The 27,629-nt window shown below is 43.1% G+C and overlaps 1 protein-coding gene across 5 annotated transcripts in view; it reads right to left on the bottom strand.

Moving 5' to 3' along the window:
* Positions 1-11,301: 11,301 nt before the first annotated feature.
* Senp1 (SUMO specific peptidase 1) overlaps positions 11,302-27,629 on the bottom strand; it is a 69,736-nt gene continuing 53,408 nt past the window's right edge. For all 5 annotated transcript variants that reach the window (XM_029567444.1, XM_017800180.2, XM_029567445.1 and 2 more), the window contains 5 exons: positions 19,241-19,444; positions 18,152-18,231; positions 16,290-16,374; positions 15,540-15,635; positions 11,302-12,824 (listed from right to left, as the gene is read on the bottom strand). In XM_029567444.1, coding sequence (XP_029423304.1) covers positions 12,762-12,824; positions 15,540-15,635; positions 16,290-16,374; positions 18,152-18,231; positions 19,241-19,444 — 528 coding nt within the window. In that variant the 3' untranslated portion in view covers positions 11,302-12,761. The remainder of the gene's footprint in view (positions 12,825-15,539; positions 15,636-16,289; positions 16,375-18,151; positions 18,232-19,240; positions 19,445-27,629) is intronic.

Below are 27,629 nucleotides of genomic sequence, written 5' to 3'. Positions count from 1 at the left end.
TACTTCTTCATGTCTCCTATTCACAATTCAAAGACCTTTTCCTCCTTGAGATAAGAGTTATGCAATCTAGGAGTCTTTTAGATAGACCTACTGAAGGGGTACTCCAATTGCATCACCCTGTGCCCCTGCTCAGCATGGAAGAAGCCAGAGGTCTGTGTCCTGATTCCCTATTGGCAATTTGGGTAATGTGCTAGATAGCTTTAGTGTCAACTTGACACACCTGGGTTGAGGAAGCCTCAATTGGGGAATTACCTCCATTGAACTGGCCTGTGGCCATGTCTGTGAGGCAGGTGTGATGTGGGAGGGCCCAGTCTGGACAGGTTGGGCCTGTGTTGTATAAGAAAGCAGGCTGAGCAGGGGCCAGGGGAGCAAGCCAGTAAGCAGTGTTCCTCCATAGCCTGTGCTCCAGCTCCTGCCTCCAGATTCTTGCCTGCGTTCCCACCTTGGGCTCCCTGATGAACTGTGACCTGGGAGATGTCAGCTGAATAAACCCTTTCCTCCCCGAGTTGGCATTGGTCAGAGTGTTTTGTTATAGCAATGGAGAAACACACTAGGCCAGGTAACCCCTTCAGAGGATAGTGTGATAAAAATAGGAGGTAGGAATTCACTAGGCAGTTAGGGTAAAAAGACCCCAAAGGAAAGTAGCCAGTTTCTTAGCTAAAATTCACAATGTCATTGGGCCTTTTAGCAACATACTCTGTTCCAAAGGCCAAAAATGTCAAAAGTATCTGGGAGCTTTTAGCTAATCCTTAAAAGAGTTTAGGGTTACCTTCAGAGGGTGGAATGTTAAGAGTAGCCAAAAGCCCCATAAAAATAAATAAATAGCTGGACATGGTGGCGCATGCCTTTGATCCCAGCACTTGGGAGGCAGAGGCAGGCAGATCTTTGTGAGTTTGAGGCCAGCCTGGTCTACATAGTGAGTTCTAGGACAGCTGGGGCTACAAGGAGATCCTGACTCAAAAAAAGACAAAACAAACAAACAAACAAAATAAATAAATAAGAGTTAAAAAAAAAAAAGAGTTGGAGAACATTATGGCTGTCTTAGAAGAGCAAGTGGTGTAGAGAGAAGGTAAGCTGCTAAGTCAGCAAGTGATGGCTCTGAGACTGAATGAAGCTTCTGGGCCCCACATTTCTATGCTCTTCTACAGTGCCTAACTGTCCAACCCTGAGGAACCATGAACTGCTGACTCTTCCAGACTGTTTCTCCTCTTACTTAGGCACAAGGTAAAGCCCTTGGGGCTGGACTGAAACCTTTACAAAAGCCAGGCTTTGAAATGATTGATTAAAAAAAAAAAAGCAATAGTAATTATAATGGTGAAGAATTTTAAAGTTGTGACTTTTGCCATGATGAGAATTTGATACTTTAAAAATATCAAACAATTTCGTACATTATTTTCAAGCAGGGGGTGGTGGCACATGCCTTTAACTCCAACACTCGGGAGGCAGAGGCAAGTGGATTTATGTGAATGAGGCCAGCCTGGTCTACATAGCGAGTTCCAGGCCAGCTGGGGCTCAAAACAAAAAAAAAAAAAAAAAAAAAAAAAAAAAAGAAATCAAACATCGAAGTCAAAGTTTTAAGTAGCACTACTACTTTCCTGGTCGTGTTAAGATTCTAACCTGCTTTCCTACCATCCAGCCTACATTTCCCCTCACACTCCCCTAGGACACTTTGGCCACACTGGTTTCTAGAATTGACTGTGAAATCAGGCCAGTCTTCTAGGGCACGAAGACAGCCTGTGCTGGAGCAAGCATGGAGACCATTGCTTGGCGAAAGGCCTGGGTAAGCTGGAGGAACCCTAGCTGGTGGAAACAGCCTCATGTTCACCCCTCAAAGACAGGGTGGGGAAGCAAGAAAATTACGTCCAGAAAATGGGCTCCTCTGGGGTTGTAAATCATATGTGACCTAGACTTGGGAATGTGATGACTGTCATCCCTGGATTTGAGGCAGACCTCAATCCAGAGGGGCTAAGACTGTGTGTGTGTGTGTGTGTGTGTGTGTGTGTGTGTGTGTGTGAGAGAGAGAGAGAGAGAGAGAGAGAGAGAGAGAGAGAGAGAGAGAGTGAAGTTTCAGGAGTATCTACAGGACCAGGAAGGAGTTGGCGATCACCTAGTTCCTATTTCCTGATGGAGATAGCACTACCCATCAGAACTCCTCAGGGCCAGGGGGCTGCTTCTGAACAGCTGGTTCCCAATAGGCTCCAGTCTGAGTGAGGAAGCTGGGAATTATGGGCAGGAGTGCTCATCAAAAACCCAACTGGCAAGTTATCAAAGACTAAAAATAAATTTAAAAAATCCAACTGGCGTAATTTCCAGTTGTCCAACTCTTTCTGATCCCAGAGAGGCTGCAGCAATGGGGGACTGTGGTAAGAGGGATTGGGGGAGGGGTTTCTAGGTTCCTTTAATAATTAATACTATTAATCCAGACACTAATATTTACTAAAATTACAGATAATTTATAAAACTTTAGAAAGTATTTAAAAATGCTATCATTTATTCTCACATAAAATAAAATGTGCTCAATTACTCAGGGAGCATCACTGGGAATGCAGCTCAGTGGCACAGCATTTACCCAGCATGCACAAGGCCCCCAGTCCAATCCCTAGCCCTGAAAAAAAAATCCCAACCAACCAAGCTATTTGGGGGGCAGCCTGTTTATAGCCCCTCCTCCAAGTCTCCGACCTAGCCCCTCCTGCTCACCCCATCTCCCCAGGAGTCCTGTCACCTGTTCCTCAACCACACAGACATTTAGAAACTGTTCTTTAGCTGACGTGGAGGTAATGGAGACTCCCTATGCTGGTGGAACAGCCCATGGTCCATGAGGACCTAGGGATGGAGCTCCTTGCAAAAATCTGAGGCATGAACAGAGGTCGTTGGGCCAGGCCTCACTGAAAACTGAGTCAGTGCTTGTGGTCCCACCTCCCTATGGCTTTCACACCCCAAGGACAAGCTCAGGCAGACTGCTGAATCTGACCTCTGCTCCCCAAAGGGAGTCCTCAAACTTGGAACCCCAATGCTGCTGTGCGGTGCCAATTTGTCTGGAGTGTCAGCAGCGAAGGGGTCGCCCTCTCAATATCCTCCCATTTCTTCTTTGGAGCCATGTGGACCTACTTTGAGGGTTAGTTCTACCACTGGCCGGCAGTGATGCCTAGCAGTTAACACTTTCCAACATTTTGCTTCCTCACCTGTAACATCAGATTAACGTTGCTCACTTTTCTGGTTGCTGAGAAGTCAGGCGCGCAGTACCAGGTTACTTTGCCATCTCCCCTCTGTCCCTGCTGCTCCATCAGGTAAGAAAGTATCGGTGTGAGACTCAGTGTAGTTCCATAGCTGGGGGTGTAGGAATGGGATCGTGAAGGCACTGGAGCAGGATGAGGTTGACCCTGACCTCAGATGACTGAGTGGACTTAAACAGACATGTCTGTACAAAGAACTGGACTCCTGAAATGCTCAGAAAGTTAACTGGTTCTTAAGTTTTGAGGGGACTCGAGGGACCTATGTGCTTTATACATTATTTCTGTAGGTTTATCTATGGTCTTTACCCAAGTTCTTCTCTCAAATCCCACAGCTGGGAGACTGAAGTCCAGAGGGGCTACCTATCTTGCTGGAAGTCTCACAGCTCGCTAGTGGCATAGCTGTCCTTTGAACCCAGCTGCTGAGATCCTATTCCTCTACTGGAAGATAACATCTCCATGCTGCTATTTGCCCAAGATTATCTTCACTTCCCCTCCCATCTCTGGGAAACTTTGCACGTAGCACTGTGGTGGACTGCCTGCGGTCCAGGAGGTTGTTGAAGAGAGAACTCCAATGGATCCCAGACTGAGTAAGAGATACTGAGAAAGGCACAGCCAGAGTCCAAGTCAAGAGGCGCCTGGCATGTGGTGGGGAAAGGTTAAAGAGCTTGAGTGTGGCTTTTGTGTATGCACTTGAGAGCAAGGCTGCATGTGCAAAGATGCACGTCGCTCACTTACACACTGGTGGGACAGGACTCAGGCCAGCCTAAGAGAGAGGTGCTATGCTGCTCCTGGTATGAATGGGCCTCTGTCTTCAAGGCTGTGTGCGCTTCTGTGTACGTTGGTCCCATTAACTCACCCTCAGCCACATGTGGAAAGGGAAGTGACCTGAGAAGCCCAAGGCACATAGTCCTTCTGATTTCAGAATGGAGTATGCAGAAGACATTGTATATACAGACTGCAGTTCAGAATAGCATGTATGTGTATGTACACACACACACCCAGTACCCTGTATATTGCTAACCTTACCTGAATGGGTTCTAGCAAGTTGACCCTATTTACATGTTCACATTAGTTCCACTCACTGTGTGGCTTTCTCCTGTGCCTGGGATTCTGGGTGTGGCATTCTCCTGCCTTGCCTGCAGCCATCTGCCTTGTATGCTCACATCTCCAGTCAGCCAGCACGCCTCACTTGTACCACTGTATCCATAATGGACAGGCTGGCTCAAGTCTTGTCCAGGGGCCCCGTGTTCCCATTCCCCCTTCCAGACTTCTCTGGGCCCAGGCCCCTGTTGCCCTTGGCTGCAGTTTGTTTAATGGAGTGACTCTTGTCTGGGAACAGCCTGGATGGAGCTCAAGACACAGGGAGACAGTTGTCCAAGCATGCTATTTTTTTTTTTTAACCAGCAGAGCCAAACCACAGTGATGGCCTCAGTGGCCTGGCTGGGCGCCCTTCTCATTCCTCTAACCACTATCCTGGTCCCATTACAGTGGCCTTTGGTTTAGGACTTCTAGTTATCCACTGGAACAATACAAGAGAGAAGGGAGATCTGGTTTCTGAGGAGGTAGCTGAGGCTGAAAGAAGTTCCTGGGGACCAAAGGGCAGACCCATGGAGATAGCAACCATCCCACATCCTCCCCGTACCCACTGCAGAGTAGGTCCCAAAGTAGTAAGTGAATGGTTGAGTCAATGCTAGACAGGCAGACAGATGGATGAATGGGTAGATGGGTACATACTCATGTGGTCATAAAGACATTTTTATAAAAATCTCATCTGATATTCTGGCCCAAACAAGGGAAAGACCTAAGTAGAGACAGTGTGATCATGTCATCACTGACTCTGAGGACACATTCTCAGCCCAGACTCTTTATGGCATGTCTTTGAGACTCCCCTAGAGGTCTAGGGCTAGGTAAAACTGGCCTTTTCTCCTTCCTCACATTGACTCCTCAGGACTCCTCTTGCAAAGGTGCTGTACACATTAGAAAAGGTGCTCTGCGGCTTAGTGAAGCATCAGCCAATTAGTGTGAGGGCCTGGGAGGTAACTGGGTTGCATGCAGCTCAAGCTGCCAGGGTGCCAAGGTCATGGAACTGGTAAGACATTTTAGGAAGGCACTATACAGCAACATGTTACATGCTTGGACTAGGAGATGGAAAGTTTCCAGTTCCTATCACAGGAGGGTGGCATAAACAGACATTCAGTAAATAATGAAACACTTCTATGCCTTCTCTGGCTGACACCCCAAATTCTTTTCCGAGTGAAGGAGACTCCCTGGAGGTAGAATCAGGATCAGTGGCCCTGCTGAAGGAGGAAGGGACAATGTATGCATCACTCTCTACAGTCCTTCCCTATACCCTCACCTCCCATCTCCAGTCTACAGTAACACAAAACCACCCTGTGTGACTGCAAAGATCTCAAGCGCTCTGAAAAGGCCTCCTCTTGCATAGGATGGTACTTACATGGGAGGGGGAGGGAGACTGGACACTGGCCTGCAGCAAGAAGGGGGCTGTCTGATGAAAGACATGCAGCTCCAATCCAAGGCTAGAAAGGTGAGCTCGGACTCCACTCAGGAGTCCTGTCATTCCTTGTCCTGACAGACCCCAAAGATCTCTAGAGCTCAGTCAGGGAAGGAATGGTTAGAGGTCCTCAGGATCCTTGCTCCTGAAGTTTGGTCACTATTCTCTGCAGCAGTTAGCCTTGGTAGAGTCCAAACAGGAGCCTTCCCTCCCAATTAGATCTAGAAAGCCAGGGGCTTGAGGCTGCAAGAGGCTTGCCTCCTGCTCACTGTGAGTTGAGCCCATGTTGAGTAGATGCAGAAGAGCTGTTGGCTCAGGGCAGCTAGGAAAGGCCTTGTAAGCCAAGGGGAAACAATTAGGAGCAATTACCATCAAGAGAGGCCTCCAGTGTGGGGCAAGGGTAGGAAAGGCCATCTGTTTGTGAAGATGAAAAGTGGCGGAATGATTTTGGGGAACAGGAAACGGCGGGAGGAGGGCACAGAGGGCGCTGCTTTTCTTCTCCAGTCAAAGGGGCAGGGCCCTCCCCTTTAGTTCCTTGAAGTAAGTTCCCTTCAACAGGGCAGAGGGATTCAGCTTAGGGGGTTGTGGAAGGTGGAAGACAGAGGCAGAGCACTGCGTTCCGCAGTCCACAGATTCTCATCTCAAAGGCTGGCAGAGAAAGCTCCACACTGAGGAGACTGAGTGAGATACAGGCAGAAGTGAGAAGAGACTGGATCAATAGAAATGTCTCCCATGCACACCATGCCTGCAGGCCTGCTTTCTGTGGCCCTGTGTGGGGGGCTGGGCTTGCCTGGAGTCTGTACTCATCATCCTCAATTCTTAGGCTTCTCCTTTCTAGGTTAGGAGGAGACACTCTGAAGAAAAAGTTTTGCTAACATGGGCAGCACAGAGGGAGGTAGAGAGTAAAGTGACTTGTATTAATGAAACTATACACAAAGAGTGCATGGCATGTAAGCATGGGACCAGGGCCTTTGCACTTATTAGTTATATATCTATTAGCTGTAATTATTAGTACTACTGGAAGATGTATTTAACTGCTAAGTGGAAAACAAACCTGAATCAGACTCTGCAGACAGGAAGTACTATAAAGCGCAACGAGGAGGTAAGAGCTTAGAATAAGTTGGAAGTTATCAAAACGGAGGTCAGGTGTGGTGGCACTTGTAATCCTAGCATTCTGGAGACTGAGGCAGAAGGATCGCAGATCTGGGCTATATAGTAAGACCCCTCAAAAAAGAAACCCAAACCAAAGCAACACAGTAAAAGCCAGGTGTGGTGGTGTACTTGGGAGGCAGAGGGAGGAGGATGAGGCGAGTGAGGCCATCCTTGGTGACACAGCAAGTTTGAGGCCAGTCTGAGCTGTAGGACATCCTGTCTCAATGAATCAGTCAAAGTGAAGCACAATGTGGAGATGTCAATGATTGCAATTCATTCCTTCGACCAATCCCTTCTATCTCCTTCAGCTGTTCTAGACATCTGGAAGAACAGAGACACTTAAGCGACAGCTGCATAAAACAAATCAGCAACTAACATGCTCAGATGCTGGTAAGTACAGTGGGGGAAAAAGTGAGCAAAGTGGCCACAGACTGAGGATTTGGGTATGCTACCATTTAGAAGCAGTGAGTGACTGGCCTGAGGTGAGAGCAAGCTTAGCTTGTTAGACAACAGTAACTCTGAGGACGCCAAGCAGCACGGGAGAGGGGCAAGGGGGCTGCTGGAGGGGTGGTGGGCCAACTACAGGACCTGCCAGGACATAGCAGGCATGGATAACTGGCTGGCAATGGGGCTGATGGGAAATGTGCACAGGTAGGCAAGGAAGTAGACATCTTTCCTGGGCTCCGAGAAGTGTCTAGAGTGCATTCTACCATCCCTTTCCCTCTGGAACTTTCTGCAGAGCCATGCTAGAATACTACCCAGGAGTTGCTGGGGACAGGCTGACTCTGACAGACACTGGGTGCAAGTCCCGCCCACACTCTAAGAAGTCTCTAGTTATCAGATGGAGCAGATGTGGGCAACTGCCATATTCAAGAAAGAAGTAGGAGCCCTGAAGGCTTCTCTCCTTACTCCAACCATTGTCAGATGGTTAAAAAATCTCAACTATGCCTAAAAAAGCTAAGTGACTAAAGATGTTTCCAGAGACATGGGTTCTCCTAACCCAACAGACATGCTTCTCCACCAGCTGTGACAGCTGTGCTTTCTTACTTTCACTCTTGTATGAATTTTATGGGAAGCACTTAGGTAATGTTGTGAGGAGAAAGGAGACAAGGAGCAGTTAACAGAGTAGGCTGGAGTCCTGCGTGGTGGGCTTGGCCTCAGGAGGGCTCTCTGGCAGCCTCCACAGACAAGTTTGGTTTTTAAAAGCACCAGAAAGCCACAGATTTGCATGTTATTTGCGTTCCAGGCTTCATTTCCAGGTATGTGGAATGAAATGAATGAATGAACAGTATTCAGACTCCTGGTTAAGGGGTGGACTCAGAAATCCAGACCACACTGAGGATCCAATCACTGGCCCAGCTTGGATCAGGAGACAGGCAGAGAGAGACAGAACAAACAGTCTCAGAGACAGAGACAGTCTTTGAGAGACAAACATTATTGAGTCCTTTTACCAGAGTTTCCAGTCAAAGCAGAAGCAAAATCCACAGAATTTATTTTAAATAAATCAACTTAAAAAAAAAAAAAGCCAGGGAGTCACATATAGACAGATAAAGGCAACATCATTCCCAAAGCATCTCCACCTCTGCCTTACCCTCCACTTCAGTTTCATTCTGAACTATGTGCTTTTAAGTCTGTCTTCTCGACAAAGTATATTGCTTAACGTTTACTAGCCTCCCAAATCAGGTCAACTATAAACTTATAGACTGTAAGACCCTGAGGACAACGTGGCTTTTATTTCCTTGGTCAAACTGTCTTTTTCTGCTACCCTTCAGCACCCCTAAATCCAATGCTTAAATCCATGCTTATGAAATACCTTGGCAAAGAATTCCCTGTGAGTTTTGGGTAAGGAAAGTACCTTTAAAGAGAAAGGGATCCAGCATCTCAATGTACAAGGGACGTCACTGACAATAAAAAGGAGAAAATGACCCAAAAGAAAGGATAGAAAAGATTCTCGGAAAAGCTTCTTGAGATAGAGCCTGAGTACCCCAAATGGCAGCATGCTCCACTTCTGAGGAAGGTGCTTCTGTTAAGGGCAGAGCGGGGCACTGTTTGAGGCCAGGATGAACTCTCTGGGACCACAGAGGCTGCCATAATCCTTCTTCCCTCCCGCACAATATTATCATTGTAAACAAATGTTTCAGAGGATGAGTCCTTCCTCATCCTTGGCAGTCAGAATGCAGCAGCTTGCATTCAGTTTGGAGGGCGGGGCACCAAACCATTCACCTGGCCTCAGCAGTTCTGTGTTTCGGTCCTACTGATGTAAAAGATGACAGGATGCTGCTCTCTAAAAGGGCTGCAGAGGTTCACACAAGAGATTTTTAGATAATGTGACCAGAGAAGGTTTTGAGATCAGATTTGGGTGCATGCGAAAGGAGTCCAAAGGGGTAAACTGAATGAGAGGTGCCCAGCAGCATGGGCCCCTGGGCGCTCAGGTGCCACTCTGCCATTTTCCTTTTTCTAGCAGTTGGGTTCTGTGAAGGACAGGGCAATCCCTAGAAGTGCAAAATAACTGATGGCTACTCCTCAGCTCAGAAGGAAGAAGAGTCTACAGCTAGGTCCGTCATCTTTAGGCAGGGCTTTGATGTAGCCTTTAAGTTTACATCAAGCCAGTGTTAACATTGGCCTTCGATTTTAACTTGAAATATCTTGTACTGACCATCCAGGTACAGTCAGGGAACAACAAAACAAAACCAAAAACCCAAATGTCAGTCACCTTTTAGTCTAACATGTTTTCAGAGCTGGGAGGATGGCACAGAAGGATCAGAGGCTAAGGTATTAAAAACAATGGCACTCCTTTGCTCTTTTTTGGTCTTTTTGAGACAGGGTTTCTTTGTAGCCCCAGCTATCCTGGAACTCACTATGTAGACCAGGCTGGCCTTGAACTCATATAGATCTGCCTGCCTCTGCCTCCCAAGTGCTGGGCTTAAAGGTGTACGCCACCACGCCTGGCTCAACAATGGCACTCTTTAATGAACTGTCTCTGTTCACCAGATCCTATCATGGGCCGTGTAAAATCAGGGAGCAGTGATGGACAGGCTGTGGGATGGGGTGGGTAGAAATGTTTTTCCAGGTTATCTGTTCTACCCTGTACCACGAAAACTCATCGCTAATAGTGGGCAGAAGATGTCAAAATAGAGAAGGTGATTCCACACAGAAGTACACCTCATACACAGATAAGTGAGCTGACAGCCTGTCTCCATGAAGGAAAAATACTTACAGTGAACCCTACACACACTCCTGGCAGTACCAGTTGGTCTCAGGCAATCAATGGGATTAACTAGTCTCCATGCACTATAACACGTTCTCAAGTGGGGAGGAACAATCTTATTTTCTCTGTGTGTAGTCCAGGAATGACTGTCAGGATTGTGGTTTTCATTAAAGACTCTGTACCTGCCACCCAGCTCTTGTCACCCATACAGGACTCCTTCTGTAAGGGAGGTGTGGTGATTATGAGCACTGAGCACAGGGAAAAGAGAGAAGGACAATAACTCTTATTTAGTTTAAAGCAGATTAAACAAGATACTGGTAACATGTCCTTGGCCATGGAGTATAGAAACACCTTCGGTCTTGCTCATCAAAGTCATCTACTCCTACATTCAGGAAGCTTCCCAGATACTTGTCCTGATCTTGCTGGTTGGCTCTCTAGGAAGGGCCCACTCTACATGTCTGTACTTGGTTCCCATTAAGCCACCCTGGGTCCCAGCTTGCCCACTCCTAGCAGACCTGAGATGGAGAGCGGCCTTGGGATCACTAACTTCTACCTTGTTCTTGTTTACACTGCAGTGGGGAAAGGGCGCCGACTCCAGACGGGCCCGACAATCCTTATATATTTTCAAAGTGCTTTTGTTGCATGTTTCATACTCTGCTACACATGCCAATAAATATTTGTTGCTTTGGTCCATACAAAAAAATCTCTGAGGAAGATAAAACAGGTATTATCTAAAAGAACAAACAATAAATACAGAAAACTACCTTGCGATGAACCCCACACAATAGTGAGAAAGCCTGAACAACTCAAGTCTTTTGATCAATAGTCCAAATTGACACCATATTGTTACCTTGTAAATGATTACTTAAATACACTAAGTACCAAGAATAGGACAATATTCTAAAGTCCTACAGTGAGTCTGCATGCCATAGTTTTCTGAAAGAGAATGTGAAAGGTCCCAGCAACTCATATATAGAAAGCTATTTATTTCCTATAGAAAATATCAAAAGAAAAAAAAGAAGGGGAAGAGGGAGGGAAAGAGGGAGGTAGGCAGTTATGTAAGAAGGGAAAGAAGGAAGAAAATAAACACCCAAAGGTGGTCTCTTCCCCAAAAAGGCAGAGAGTTAGGGAAAAGGGGAGGGAGGGGCGACAACCGGTTGTTGGAGTGGAGACAGTAACATTCAATTAACAATGGAATACTTAAAAAAAATAGTTTTCTTTTCAAATTGTAACTTGTGGTAAAACATAGAAAAAATACTAAACAAGCTTGGTATAAAACAGAGTAAATTTTTCAAATAAGCCCAAGGAGAAAGCACAATGCTGGAAAGGATGGGATATAAGGGGCCAGGAGGAGAGATTTTATACAAAACTACCTATTACAATACAGAAAAAAGTATAAAATGTTCCTGCTTTGGAACATAAGTACAAAATGACACTGGCATTGGATCATCTCACTATCTAAACCTTAGGAGCTCTCAGAGGGTGGGAGAGATACTAGAAAGAACAAAAGGAACAGCAATTTGAAAATCTCAAGTTCAACAGTCTAAACTCCACCCATTTTTCAGTTGAAAATTTTGTTTACCTTGATAACCTTTACCCCTAAGCCCAAGTTCAACCAGGCCTCAGAATTCTGTTAGGAAGTCTACAAACACCCTATACATAGGGACTGGGATCTCTATGTGCCAGAATTTGAAAAATGAAAATAAATCTACAGGCTAAATGGTGAACACATTCAGTCTTCTTTTTTTAAAGCATATCCCTGTGAAATATATATATATATACATATATAAATATATATGTATATATAAAATTCTCTGTGGTTAGAAACATATTTAAACTAGTCACAAACCAACTAGACCTGCATTCATCCAACTCTGGAATTTTATGCTAAGGACTGAGGTCCCTTCTTCTTGGTCAGAAGTAGGCAGCAGTAAAACTGGGGCCCTGTTGTTGCACTGAACTCTCCTGGGCGGGTCTTCTCCACAGCACACACTATTGGCACATGCAAACCCCTGCTCATATGGAATGAACTGCTCGGGACCGTGGAGTCTGCCAGAGCTTGTGTACTGTACCTCAGCGTGGGATAGTGATTTTAAAACAGCTTTGTAGAGAAGCAATTAGGTTTTATATAGGGGCATATAAATAGGAAGGGTCCTGGAGGAGGGGAATCAAGCTCGTGCCCCAAAGCCCAGTTTACGGTCTCATTCCTAACTCTGCATCCTGTAAGTCGTGGGTTTGTCTATATGCATGTATGTGCTGGTGGCTTTTCCCTACCTACTGTCCATGCCCTTTCCTACTTCTTAGTAAGGCCTAGCAACAAGAATATTTCCAGGCTTTCCTTGAACCCCCTCCGATTAGGGGCTCTATGTGGCTGAAGCCCTTTGAAAGCAAGATGGCAGAACTGAGGAAGTGAACAGCAGTCTCTCTCTTCAGCTTCTCCCTCACCCCTTTCACAGCACCAAAGTTTCTTTGCAAAAATAGTATCTGAGATACAAAAGGAAAGGCAGATGTGCTTGTGAATGCATCTCGCCTGGGCCTGGTCCAGGATCACAGGTGTTACAAGACCAAGGGGGTAGAAGCAGCTGTTTCCAAGGTCTCTGTAGACAGCAAAGGGCTGGTTCCCCACAGGATCAGCGTCTGCTCATTGAGACAGCCTTCACAAGAGCTTTCGGTGGAGGATCTCCCAGACCATTCGCTTCCGGAAGTATGGCATATGTTGCTGAAGGGACACAAGACACTCTTAATTTTCATTCCTTTCTCCATGCCCTTCCTAAGGTTTCCAGCTAGCAGACTCGGTCACATTTCTGGTCTTTCAAGCCTCATTCTTGATTACATGTAGTTTTTCTTTCATTGCTTCTTTCTACTGCTATTTTTATTGTTATTTTCTACTGCTACAGTCTTAGGAGTTATAGGCACCACCAGTAGTCTCCAGGCTATGTCCAAATGACACCAAGAATTTTGAGAATGGTGTCTATCAAGACTTTTCTGTTGAACTTTCGAGTATTTGAGACTAAGACCTGAAAATGAAAAACACTTTCTGGGAGAAGTGAGCAGAACTTGAAGAGTTATCTCAGTTTGGTCTAGACCTTATATTGGCAACTGAATTTGTAACTGAATGTTGCCAATGTGAAAAAATTTGCCAAGTGTAAAAGATTTCTAAGTGTACAATGCCTCCAAATTAATTCAAACTCAAATGCATAATGAATCCAAGGTGTTTCTGGTAGAGCTTACCTGTGTTATATTGCGTGACTTCATTGCAGCCTTAGTTCTGAACATTTAACACGTATACTACACTGTGCATTCTGTCATACCACACAATGACAACTAATACTGTCTGAACACCTCAGATTCTAGACTTTTGTACATTATGAAATGCAATATTTTACTGCATATAAAATTTTCTGCTCTTAAAGAAACATAATGGTTTAATAATGGAAAGCAGAGAATTTTAGTATTTTCTTATCACGCCTCAGTTTATAATATCAAATTATTTTAACTCTGGATTGTATTGTGCTAGAATGTTTAATTTTAAAAACTGCTGTTTGGCCCAGGTGTAGTGGCGCATGCCTTTAATCCCAGCATTCAGAATGGTGAGGCAGGTTCCAGGCCAGCTGGAGCTACAGAGAGACCCTGTCTCAGTTTTTTTTTTAAAAAAAAAAAAAAAAAAAAAAAAAAAAAAAAAAAAAATGCTGTTTGGGCCAGTCAGATGGCTCAGTGGGTCCAACAAATTGAGTTTGATCCCTGGGACCCACATGATAGAAATAAAGAACCAATTTCTACAAGTTGTCCTCTGGCTTCCACATGCATGCTGCAATGCCACCCGCCCCAGTTGATGACTTGCAACTCACACTTCAGCCATTTTGTGTCAGGTATTATGTGGAACGGTACTCTCAGCAGCCCTGCTCACAAAATCAAGCTACCAATCAACTCTGAAAAAAGTTGAAGATGTGCTATATACTGCAGTAACAAATCTTCAGTCCAGATTTAATTCTTTCTATAAATATAACCAGATCCATTTTGTCAGTATTCAAATTTCCTTTTGTGTATGTCTGTCTCTCTCTTTTTTTATTTTTGGTCTTTTGAGAAAACGGCCTGTTCCAGCTGGTCTGGAACTCATTATGTAGACCAGGCTGGCCTTGAACTCAGAGATCCACCTGTCTCTGCCTTCCAAGTGCTGGGATTTAAGGCAGGCGCCACCATGACAAGCTCTCCTTTTGTCTTTAATGATAAAATTATATGCATACCAAAGAACTGCTCTAAAATAAATGCTTTATGATTATCAGTATATGTTTCATTTGTTTATGTTATATTTATATAACATATATATAGATATATAACATATATATCATGTAAAAACTTCAAATAAGAAGGGGTTCATTTAGAAAAGCCACCGCTTCAAAAAGAAATGAAAAGTGGAAAACATCAGAATAAGCCATCTCTAGTCTTTTTAAAAAAACTTTAGTTTTTTATTTTGTGTATGAGTGTATTGCTTTCATGTACGTAAGTGCACCTGCACCTGTGTCGTGCAATGCCCGAGGAGGTCAAGAGAGAACGTTGGATCTCCTGGGACTGGAGTTACAAATGACTGTTAGCCACCATGTGGGTGCTGGGAATCATACCTGGGTCTCCTGCAAGAGGAGTCAGTGTTCTTAACTGCTGATCTATCTCTCCAGCCCCACCATCTCAAGTTTTTTTTTGTTTTTTAATAACTTATTATTTTAATTTTATGTGTATGTGTATGTGTGTATTGCCTGCATATAATTAAGTGCACCCGTGTTGTGCAATGCCTGCGGAAGTCAGAAGAGGCTGTCAGATCCCCTGGAACTGGAGTTCCGGACAGTTGTTAGTTGCCATGTGGGTGCTGGGATTCAAACCCAGGTCTTCTATAGGAACAACCAGTGTTCTTAACCACTTAGCCATCTCTCCAGCCCCCATCTCAAGTTTTAATCCACCTTGCTTCAGAACAGTATATAGAAGTGACTGACTATATACTGAAATATGACTGACCACCTGCATTGAGTAAGGGAACAAATAAAGGGTACTGTAATAAATTATACTAGATAAGGTTGGGGCTTATTCCAAAACCTGAATGCAAACTAAATTCAAGGGAATAAAGAAAGCTCTCTGGTCCCAGTTTTCTGTATCTTAGAAGATTTAAAGTAGGTGGGGGAGATGGGCAGAACATAAGGCTCTGCTTTTAACCAAGACCCATTTACTACCATATGTGTTATCTGGTAACCCAGGATGTGAGCCATCACTATCTTTTTTTATTTTTGGTGCAGTATCATAGATAGTAGCCACCAGTATTATGAGACATAAGCTAAAACACGTGAAAGATCAGGGCAGGGTCTCCACAAAACACTCAGAAGGAGAAGCATCTGTGGGCACCTTGGAGACAAGGTGCCTAGGGCTCCCTCCTGAACACCCACCTCACCTGTGTGAAGTTGATTGGTCTGTCTTTGGTAATACAGTCAGCATATTTGCAAGCAAACATCCCACAGTCACTTCCATTCATTTGTTGTGGAATTTCCTGAAAGATCAACAATAACAACACAATATCTTTGCAAGCTTCTTGCATTCTTGATTAAAAAGAAGCAAAGGATACCAATTTTATACCATCTCCCTGAATTTTGAACACATGATCCTAGATCCCCTATTCAGGACAACAGAGATGCAAAGGGAAAAACAAGTACCATTTTGATCCCCTTTGTGCATTTGTTTACTTCCTACTACACAGAAAGTATCTCAGACTTTCACAGCACCCAGGGTATAAAAACTGGTTCTTCCACTAAGGGTCAAACAATCAACAAATGTTTCTCATTGGAGTTCAGAACAATTTAGCAAAACACCTAGGCATTTAGAAAACAGTTCTACCCAAGAAATACATCATGACCTTCCCTGAGGAAACAAAGATAGACATTAAGACAGATAGTCCCAGCGAGGCATGGTCATGCACACCTTTAGTCCTAGCACTCAGGAGGCAGAAGCAGACAGATTTCTGTGACTCCAAGGCCACTCTGGTCTACATACAGAGTTCCAAGATAGCCAGAGCTACACATTAAGAGCCCGCCTCAAAAAACACCAAACAAATGAAAAAGAAAGCTCCTGGACACAAACAGTAAAACCCTCTCCTCCCCTACAAACGTATTTTTCAGGGCTTACAACACATCTACGGACAACATACCTGGCTTTTCTTGCTGAAGAGCTGCCAGCCATTGGTGTCAAACTCTTTCCTTTTCTTGTCAATACTCTCTTGCTTTAGGTATTGCCTAAAGGTGTTGAAACAGAATGAGATAAGTGATGGGGAACTCTGACAGTAGCTGTCACCCTAAGAATGGGGCTGGCAATCCTCAATAGAGTTTCATCTGCTCTTCTGAGGAGAACAGTATATGATGCTGGGAATCTCTGGACTGCCAAGCTTCTGGGACTGAGTCTAACTCTTACAACTTCCCCATCAACCCATTCTGCCAACTTAAGAGGGACATGATCTCTGCCTCTGATATGCACGATAGTACTATTCTTTCTAAAGTTCTTCAGCCTACTAATCTTCCTAAGGAACAAATTTTGATTCCTTTTCTTTTAGAGTTCTCAAACAGATAAAATTTTGTCTAGTGGTATCAAGTTATGGTTTTAACATTGGTAGGTTTGGACCTCCTGGGGTTGGAGAGACGGCTTGGTGGTTAGGAGCACTGGTTGCTCTTGCAGAGGACCTGGGTTCCTTTCCCAGGAACCACATGACAGCTAACACCTGTCCTTAACTCCAGTTCCAGGGGATCTGAAGCCCTCTTCCAGCCTCCATGGGCATTGCATGCATGGGTACGCTTATAGAAATGGAGGCAAAACATACACATAAAATAAAAATAAACAAAGAGTACCCCTGCCTTTTCACGTGTATGAGACCATTCTCAATCATCTTCAACTTTCTTCACTGAGGCAGGGTCTCTCACTCAAACTCAGAGCTCACTGAAACTGCTAGTCTTACTCTGGGCATTCTTATTTCCACTCTCCGGAGGCTGGAATTACAAGCAGGATCCATGCCCATACAGCACTGGTGTGGGTTCTGGGGACCTAAAGTAACTTCTCAAGCTTATGCAGTAGCAGAGAGTGCTTTAATCTCTGAGTCATCTCCCCAGCCCTAGAGCATTCTTCCTAAGTGTAAACTCACTTTTCTGGAACCTACCTTCCCCCTGGCCATCTACCTGCTGAATAGGAAGGAATAGGTGTTTTAGAAAGAGAAAAAAGAAGGGTATAAGAGATTTGCATTCTGGGGGTTGGAGAGATAGTGCAGCAATTAAGAACACTGACTGTTCTTGCAGAAGACCTGGGTTCGAATCCCAGCACCCACATGGCCGCTAACAACTACCCATAACTCCAGTTCCAGAGGATCCAGACTCTTCTGTCCTCCCCAGGCATAGCACGACATGGGTGCATTTACCTATGTGCAGGCAATACACGCATACACATAAAATAAAAATAATAAATAAAATATTAAAAAAAAAAAAAGCCGGGTGTGGTGGTGCACGCCTTTAATCCCAGCACTTGGGAGGCAGAGGCAGGTGGATCTCTGTGAGTTCAAGGCCAGCCTGGTCTGGTCTACATAGTGAGTTCCAGGACAGCTGGGGGTACAGGGAGACCCTGTCTCAAAAAGACCAAAAAAAAAAAAAAAAAAAAAAAAAAAAAAAAAGAGAGAGAGAGAGATTTGCATTCTAGCTTCCCAGTGAGCCACTACCTAGTTAGGACCTGGGCAAATCAAAGTTGCCTCTGTGGGGCTTGGTTTTTTTCACCTAAAACATTAGAAAGTTGTATTAAATGAGTTCTAACAGTTCACTGTGTATCTATATATTGACTCTATATTTAATGTTCTAGGACAGTAATTGACTTCATCAAGGCATATTTTGGTACATTATTAAATTTTACTTAGACTTAAAATACCCATTTGTACTTACTATGAAAATCTTATTAATCATGTTTCTGAAGGTAAATAATTGAGTTTAACAGCTAGAAAAACAGAGCAAATAACACCATACTCTTCCACCCTCAACTTACAGGAGGGTCCTGCAGGCTTCACTGTTTATTCCACCCATAGAATCATAATAGGTAATACTCTTCTTTCTGAAGTCTACAACCTGGAGAGAAGAAAAACAGTGTGTGTTTATGCAGTGAAGACAAGTGCTTTATCAGCTTTTCCCTGTCCTGGCTCTTCGTGTAGAACTGTGAGACATTTGATGGATATTTTGCATTATGTTATGCTGAAGAACAAGGAGATTATTTACATAGAGCTATGCTGGGGAACAGATCAATTGGTGGATCCATTATTGGTCTGTAACCTTTTTCTACAATTCCGTTTCTTCCAGAAAAACAACATATGCTTAAAAGAAAGTAAGTTGAGTATCTTAAGATCATTTCCATAGTTTCAGTAAGATGATGAAAAGATCCTGGTTTTGTCTTCTGCCTCCCAAGGCTCAGGGATCATTGTGGAAGAGAAGGTGGAAAGATTTTAAGAGCCAGAGGAGGCAGATGACTACGAAGAAACAGTCTCCCAGACAGCTGGTCAGTTACTCATATGAATTTGCAGCAATGGTGGCAGCATGCACAAGTCCCATGCAAGCTCAAACCAGAGAAAATTCCAGCCTAGACACGGGGAAGTGGGTAAGGATTCCCAATACAACCTAAGAACTTTTGGCAATTGATGGCTACTGGAAGGGGAGACACAGTCTTACAGGGATGGGATTCTTGGTGGGCCCAACTCAAAACAGAATATAAAGTAACTTTTATTAACACTAAATTAATGAATCCATGAACTCAGATACACATGCAAGGCAAGTCATAATTAGGCAGAAAATAATGGTCAGAGTCTGAGTTGGCAATGTCCTAAGGTGCTACTTTTCCTCCCCATCTCTAACAATTGGTGAAAAGCGCTATAACTCTCTTAAATATTCCAAAAAAGAAAAATTCACTGCTCTCTTCAAAGTCAAGTATCTCTAGACAGAAAATTCACTGCTTTATCTACTTTTCAGCCAACTTATAATTACTAAATCCTCCTCTCTTGCTCAAGTGAAGATGTAGGGCTCATGATCCTCTGTGTTGTCTATGTTCATCCTTTTTAATTTTATCAAAGATAAAGGAGGTACTCACAGCTAGACACCAGTGCACACCCAAGTGGATGGGCACCAGAAGAATGTCAGCAGAAAATATATCCACTTTCTTTGTCCAACGCTTTACTGCTTGATAACCAGCCGTTTTTAATTTAGTGAAGAAAAAGGTATTAAATGCATGTACACTTGGAAATCCCTTCTCTTTACTTCGTTCCATTAGCATATTCATGTAGAAATTGATAATCTGCAGGAAGAAATTACACATTATTGGAATAGACAGTTCAAAACAGTGGCGTGATAATGGAAAAGCAGTTGGTATACTGAATGTTGTTGTTCCCTGCTCAATTCAGTAAATGCTCCAACAGATACATTTAAAATATCCAGTTTTACTTAGTATGAAGATTTTATTAATCATACTTCTGAAAGTATTAAACAGTTGAGTTTAGCTGCTGGGAAAACAGAGCAAACAGGTAGACGCCAGCCAGACTTATAAGAAACGGAGGTTAAGGAGGAAGGTGAGGGTTTGGAGAAAGAAGAGGAAGGAGTGCATGTAGTTTACTACGGCTCATCAGCAGTTACTTTTATCAGTTTGCACTGGAAGTGGTTCCTAAGATCAATTCTAATCTTTTTTATCTCTTTCTTCTTTCTCTCCCTTCTCTCTCTCCCACTCTCTATTGAGACACGGGTTCTCACTCTGCAGCACTCTGGCCTGGAACTCACTATCTAGCCCAGGCTGACCTCAAACTTATGCTACACTTCCTGCATTAGCCTTGAGTTCTGGGATTAAAGAGTTTAAATGTTATATAAGGGTTATCTGGTCTTGTACAAAGAGAAAATCCTGTCCCACAATTAAAGACCGCCATTTCAGTCTCATTAGCCACACTGCATTGGGAAACTGTTTTGGTCTCGAGTAGAACTAAGTGACATTACAAACTATGAATCACAGTGAAAAACACTTGCAATAGCTCAGCAATGTCACTTTTACAGAGGCAGACATGGAAGCAGTATAAAAAATATTAGCAATCTAAAAGTTAAGTCATAAACATGAAGAACTGAAATGCTTAGCTTTCTCATCTTGGCTGACTGTGTTACTCCCCCAGTATCAAGTATGAGTAAAAGAAATTAAAATGCTTGACACGAGACAGCTGATTCTGTCGATGAAGTGATGTCTTCTCTAACGGTAACTATGTTGCCTATGGTTCCTTTAAGTCCAGGACTCTCTGGTACTAAAGCACGCACATTACTGTCCTAAAAGCTACTGCATACTTACTTTATGTGGGCAGCTGAGGCCAGGTCAGTGTCTGTCAACTGAAAGGAATGAATGGCCTAACTGAGCTACAGCTGGAAATATGACTATGAAAACAAGCACATTTTTCAGAATGCTTTTTGAGGAATGGGAAACTGCCCTGTCCTTTGACAAATATTTACACACCAGAATGCCACAGCATTGAGCTACTGTCCAACATCATGCAACTCCATACTGAGTAGGCAGTGGGAACACTGCCAGGAATACCCGAGCACGGTCTAGACTAGAGAAAGGGCCTATAGATGCGGATGTCCAAGCAGTTTCAGTGAAACTATACTCACCACGAAGCAGTGCTCTAAGGTGGCCAGAAGGCTAGGTCTGAAGAAAGGCAGTGTTTTACGGCTCTGATTACTGTGCAATGGCCCAGAGGGAGCAGATGGCTCAGGCTGTGGTTAATTCTCTGCCTAACAGCTAACTGTCCTCAGTTATTTTAAATAATGAAAATGAATCAAGGTATAATTAGAATGGTATGACTTTCAAATCTAGATTTTCAGTTTAACTGCCAGAAAATAACGATGCTAGACAATGCATCTACCTTGTGAAAACAGCTACTAATGCTAGCAGATCTGTTTGTAAAGCACAGATTTCTGGAGAGTAAACTACAGTCTCTAGTAAGAGAAAATTAGCCAAAAGGAATTGATTAATTTCCTGTAGAATTCTACCCAGTCCACTAAGTTAACCATGTTATAAGGCTATCCTCTTCAATTATAGGGGCAAAGTCAATAGGCTGATAACCAGACAGTCAGTGAGAGCCCAACAGGGCTGACAGGCTTGCAGTTTACCAGGCATTAAGGACTAAAAGGATTCGGGTAGAGATAAGGGTAGTCAAGAACATAAATGCCGTGCAATAGTACTCTCCCGGGTGCTCATCAGACAGTTATTACCTCTTGAATCACTAACTTGGAGATTAAAAAAAAAAAAAAAAAAAAGAGGTGCCCACCTAATTTTTCAGAAGGAAAGAGTTCTAAAATGGAACAAATTAAGTTGAACTTACACAGTGAAGTTCTTCCTCCCACCTCAAGAGAATGAACAATAAAGCCAAAAACTAAGTTGAACAACAGAGCCTAGTGACTGAATACGAGTACAGTGACAGCATCTGCTTCCCACGAGAACCATCCTTTCATTGCCTTTGTGTTGCCTCCAACCAAGGTTGGAAATGGTTTCCTCCAAGTAGTCGACTAGTGAATTGGTTCTATGGAATGATCTGGGTCCCTTTTTGTTTTCCCTGTATCCCAGGAGAGAAGTCTGGTAGCCTCAACGTATCCCCCCATTTGCTGAGGATTTGTGATGATAGCCCTAGTTTAGATCCAAGTCCCCTTCAGTTTTTCAGCTATTTCTTCAATGAATTGCTTCAAATGAGGAAAATTGCCATAATTCAGCCAAGACACAATCATACTCAAAACAGGCTAGTAAGAAGAATCCTACATGTCATCCCACAGAGGGCTGAGGGTGAAGGAAGAAGAAATGAGAGAGAGACAGTGTTCGAGATGAAAGGAAGCCACGATGGGCACAGCGTTTGCTTGTATTTCGTGAAGATGAGATCCTGTCCTTCCCCACTGGCAAGAGCCCTCCTTCCACACAAGGTTCTCTGAGCTCCTGCAGGTTTTAAGTTCCCTTTTAAAGAGGGGGCTGAAAGCCCCGTGTCTTACTGTTTGTCTTGCCCCGTAGCACATCTGAAAACCACTGCAGTATTAGTTAGGCACTTGTCACCCTTTGTGGGGCACACACTAGCCTGTTGCCTCTGTGGTGCTGGTGCCTAAGGAACTGCCCTTCCTACTGCCTTCAGAGCCCTGCCACGAGCAAGCGTCTGCTTGTCTATGCAATCTTGAGGATGGAAGAGTTGTTTACAGTGTCTTTGTTCCTTTTAGATTTTATTTGAAGAGCTGCCAGGCCAAAGTTGAAAGAAGCCTAGTGTTTTCAAACTAGGCATTTAACCCTTTTTTCTGAATGTTTCCACAGTGACATTAATGATCACTGGTATTTGTATCTTTTTCTCTTGCCCAGTAAACCAGACAAATTTGTTTTCTCATACATCTAGCAGTAAAATACCCCCTGGCGGTATACTCTTAATGTTGAACTCTTCTGTGCTTATTTTGAACCCTACTGTTTGGTTTAGGAAGAAATGTTCTTAGTCCTGGCATGACAGTGCTCATAAGGAGACCCTAAGACAAAAGACACAGAAAGACACAGAAAAACAGCAGTCGAGAGCATTCAATTACTACGGTTCAGAAGGTCATTCAACCAGAAGTTCTGACCTAATAGAAAAACAAAGAAGACAGCATACTTACTCTATATAGAGAATTTTTTTCCCTCACATGGAAATCCAAGAACAAATTATTAGAATTGCTGCTCAAGTTTTAAAGCAGACAGTATCTATTTTTATGGAGAATAATTGTGATTTTCCACATGATTTTGCATAAGCTCCTGGTTTATCAGGGATAATTCTAGGATAAAACACTTCGGAGAGGTTAGCTATAACATGGAAGGGGGCCTATGAGTCATGCTAGAAACACCAGCAAGTCTATTCCGATCATTTTCACTTATAAGAATCTCTAATATTTGGCAGATCTAGCATATTAACTAATTTATTTCCTATTTCCTAGTTTCTTTCCTTCTTACACTCAGTTTACAACCACCTTCAACTCCAGTTCCAGGGGATCTAAACCTCACTGGCCTCTGTGGGCACCTGAATATACATTGTGCCCATAAAGTCATACAAGCATACACACAAATAAAAAAAAAAAGGCATGAGTTCTAATTCCAGATCTCGATTCTGCCATAACAATCTGTTGACCATGGTACTTTTTTACTTTCCTACAACCAATCAAGTAGGAATACTTTACATACAAGGCTTTCTGTGATGTTGAAAAGCTGAAAGATACCTCTTTCCTTTCAAAGATTAGGCTTACAAAATGTAATTGGCCTGGTTAGCTGTGGCTTCAGTATGGTTCCAGTCTGCTATGGAGATTCTATCTTAATTCCTCATTCTCACATTTTCTATGAGATTTTTCCTCATGACTTTTTCCCTTTACATGTGAAGTTAGAAATATTGTATTCTGGGGCTGGAGAGATGGCTCAGCAATTCAGAACACTGTTCTTGCAGAAGAACCGGGTTCGAATCCCAGCACCCACATGGCAGCTAACAACTGTTCATAACTCCAGTCCCAGGGGATCCGACAGCCTATTCTGTACTCCATGGGCATTGCACGATACAAGTGCACTCACATACATTCATACACATAAAATTGAAATAGTAAATAAAATTAAAAAAAGAAAGAAATAATGCATTCCAGTAGCCTACTATTATTCAATTTTGGAAACAACTGGTAAAAATTAGTATAAACTTGCACAGTAGAACAAAAACAAGAACAAAAATCTCAAAGTGACAAGGAGGGAGGGGGAGGGGGAGGAAGAGGAGGGGGAAGGAGGGCAGGAGGAAGAGGAGGAGGAAGAGAAGGAGGACGAGGAGGAGAAGGAAGAGGAGGAGGAGGAAGAGGAGGAGAGGAGTAAGAGGAGGGCAGGAGGAAGAGGAGGAGGAGATAATTTCTGCATGCTGTTCTCCAGCTCACCCATGTAAATGAGTACTAAGAAACAACATGGACTAGGGTCCTGGAGGGAAAACAAACAGGAAATTCTGCAGTCATACTTTCTCCACAAGAGGCAGGGCATAAAGGTTTATGTAAAGAAGTGTTTCTAGTCTGCAGTCAGTTGGGTAAAAGAGCTCTGCCTACTTGTTCCAATTATATCATACTGATTTTTCTACTTATTCTATCAATTACTGAGAGAGACAGAGGTACAGAAGTACTGAAATCTTCAGATAATTGCTGATTTATTTCTCCTTTTAGTTTTATAAGCTTTTGCTTTGCTTTGAACCTGTTATTAAAAGGTGTGGAGTCCTTGATCCAAATATATTTTGTATACTATTAAGAGCCACTGTTTGTCTTTTGATTAGTTTTGCACGGTATGATTTTTCCCATCCTTTTATTTGTAAACCCACCCATGTTGTTACATCTAAAATAGCTTCTTGTGTAGTTGGGGGGCATGGCTTAGTGTAGAATATTTGCTAAACATACACAAGGCCCTGGGCTCAATTCCTAGTAGTGGGGGAAAAAGTTTCTTGCAGACAGTTTTCCTTTACTGTAGCTAACAATCTTTGTCCTGTAAGTAGATGTAGCTTTCACTCATACGTGTTCAGTACAGCAGCAACTAGCCAAGGTTGAGCACCTGAGATACATTATTATAAATAAGAAGTAAAACTTATATCCTATTTCAAAAAGAACAAGCCCAAATGACATATTTTGGATATAACTGGGTTTAATAAAACATATTAACGTTAACTTCATCTCTCTTTTTCCTTGTGCTGGAGGTCAAGCCCAGGCTTCATGCATGCAAGGCAAACATTCTATCAACTGAACTACAACCCTAGCCTTGCTTTTTAAAATGCTACTATTCTTCCATTTTACAATGACGTATATGGTTCATATTATATTTCTACTACACAGGGCTGGTCTAGATAACTTTAATATTAACAGGCTGACTTAAATCTACCATCTTGCTCATTTTCCTGTTTGTCCCATTTCTTCTTTGTATTTCTTTTCTTTTGGATTTGTTGTGTCTTATCTATACCATTGACTTGTTAACTGTATTTCTGCTTTTGTTTTGTAGTTGTTGCTCCAGGGTTTGTATCTGCAGGTCTTTAATGTATCAGTCTGTCTTCATAACACTACACCACTTCACACAGAATTAAAAAAACCTTACAGTAATAACGAGCACACACCTCTATTTTGTTTTCTCCTTTATGCATTATAAAGTATTTTATTTCTACATAAGTCCCATAGTGTATTATTTTAGTCAGCTCTCTTTTGGACAGACTAAAGAATATTTCTACTGGTCTTCATTCCTTTGGAAACTAGTATCTTCACCTGATGTTTTCCTTGTGCCTGAACAAAATGTTATGTAATTTTTACAGTGCAGGTCTGCTGGTGATAGATTCCAACAATATTGAGGAAAAATGCTAGGTTTTGAGTTGGCAAGATGGCTCAGCTGGTAAAGGCACTCGCTGCCAAGCCGACAACCCAAGTTTAATCCCTAAGACTCACATGTGGAAGGAGAGAGCCAATTCCTGAAAGTTGTCCTCTGGTCTCCACACTCATACTGTGGTATGTGTATACGTATGCACACATCCCCATGTGCACATACACGTATACAAAAATTAACAAAGAAAGCATAGCTTACGTCTTAAAATATGTTATTTATTGCTCTGCTTCCCTGGGCCTGCACGACCTGCAGGCCTCTCTCTGGGGTAAGTCGAATGTGCCCTCTGTGCCTTGAGCGCCCCCAGCTTCATTCACCCTCCCATCTCCCCTGCCCGTCTCACCTCCTAGCTTGGATCCTGTCCCATTCCTTGTCTTGGCACCCCAGACACCTGGGGAACCACCAATGCTTCCTGATCCTTTGCATCCAGACTAACCCACTTACTTTTCCAGTCCCCAGAAGCACTCTGGGCCTGGCCCCACCCTCACCTCCCTCTCCTCCCCTGGGCCTACACCACCTGCCAGCCTCTTTCCTGGACACAGGGGCTGACCTTTCCTCTTCCTGATCCTTTGCATCCTGACCAACCCAGCTCCTCAGTGCAGTCCCCAAGAGCCCTTGGGGCCACTTCCTGCCCCCATTTCCCTTTGCATCTCTGGGTGGCATGGCCACCAACCGCCCTAGACCAGCATCTTTCCTGGGACAAGCTCGCAGGCCAGTCCAACTCCCAAATTCATGAGGCCAAAATCTTTCCTGGAGGGATCCAAACGTTAGGAGAAAGCCCAAGAGTATCTGATCCTCATCTGACTTGGGCTTCTGTGGGAATTCCTGAAGACAAAAGCAATCTGGCCACTCCAATATAAAATCAAAAGAGAAAACAAGAAGCTTAGAGGAACCAGCTTTTCATACCCAAAAAGTAAACCACAAAGACACATAAAGTTTAGAAAAAAAGCAGACCTAAACTTGAAGGCTTAAGTCTCATACAAGAATCAGAAACTACAAAAGAAATTCACATGTCAAAATCACAGAGAAAAAATAATAACATGAAAAACCAAAATGACATATCCCCACCAATTAACAATAGTCCTCTAGAGGAGTACAAGGAGAACCCCCTAGAGATAATGCAGGACATGGAACTTAAAAGAAAAATTATAAACTTAATAGAAGAATTCAGTGACTTTAAAGAGCACACAAAGAAATCAAAGAACTGAAGGAAGATAGGGATAAACTTCTGAATGAATTCAGAAAACAGAAATATTGAAGACTACTTGGGCTGAAATGAAGAAGGAAGTGAAAAACTCAGTAAGCCAATTAGAAACGACAAGAGAAGGCCTCACCAATAGGATGAATGAAATGGAAAACAGAATATCAAGACTGAAAGATAAAGTGGACAAACTAGACCACGCAAAGACTATGACATATTTAAGAAATCACAAGAATGGAATATGTAGGAATTGTGTGACACCATAAAAAGACCAAACTTATGAAGAATCCCAAGACAATGGCATGGACCAGATCTTCAACAGAATTGTGGAAGAAAATTTCCCAAACTTAAAGAAAGACATGCCCATACAAATACAAGACGAATACAGAACACAAAACAGACAGGACCAGAACAGAAACTCTCCACGTCACATCGTAGTAAAAACACTACACGCACAAAACAAAGAGAAAATTCTGAAAGCTGCAAAAGAGAAACAACAAATCATATATAAAGGAAAACCCATTAGGATTACAACTGACTTTTCAGTGCAAACTATGAAAGCCAGAAGACCCTGGACCAAAGTATTCTCAGTTTTAAATGACCAGAGATGCCAATCCAGATTACTATGCCAAGCCAAAGTGTCTATTATAGTCGAAGGGGAAAGAAAAATCTTCATTGACATAAATGAAGGAATAAATAGGTTGAAGGAATTCATGTCCACAAAACCAGCCCTTCAGAGAGTTCTGGAAGCAATACAAAGAGCTGAAGAAAGGAATGACTATACCCAAGGGGTTGTGGAAAGAAATTCAATGAAGGTGTAACTGTGGAAAAGTACAGCTATATCAAGATGTAAACAGAAATAAAAATGACAGGATTCAATGCTCATCT

The sequence above is a fragment of the Nannospalax galili genome, unplaced genomic scaffold (assembly GCF_000622305.1).
Source record: "Nannospalax galili isolate Female #2095 unplaced genomic scaffold, S.galili_v1.0 scaffold841, whole genome shotgun sequence".
In the NCBI taxonomy this organism is placed as follows: domain Eukaryota; kingdom Metazoa; phylum Chordata; class Mammalia; order Rodentia; family Spalacidae; genus Nannospalax; species Nannospalax galili.
This window is presented reverse-complemented; position numbering and strand designations above follow the sequence as displayed.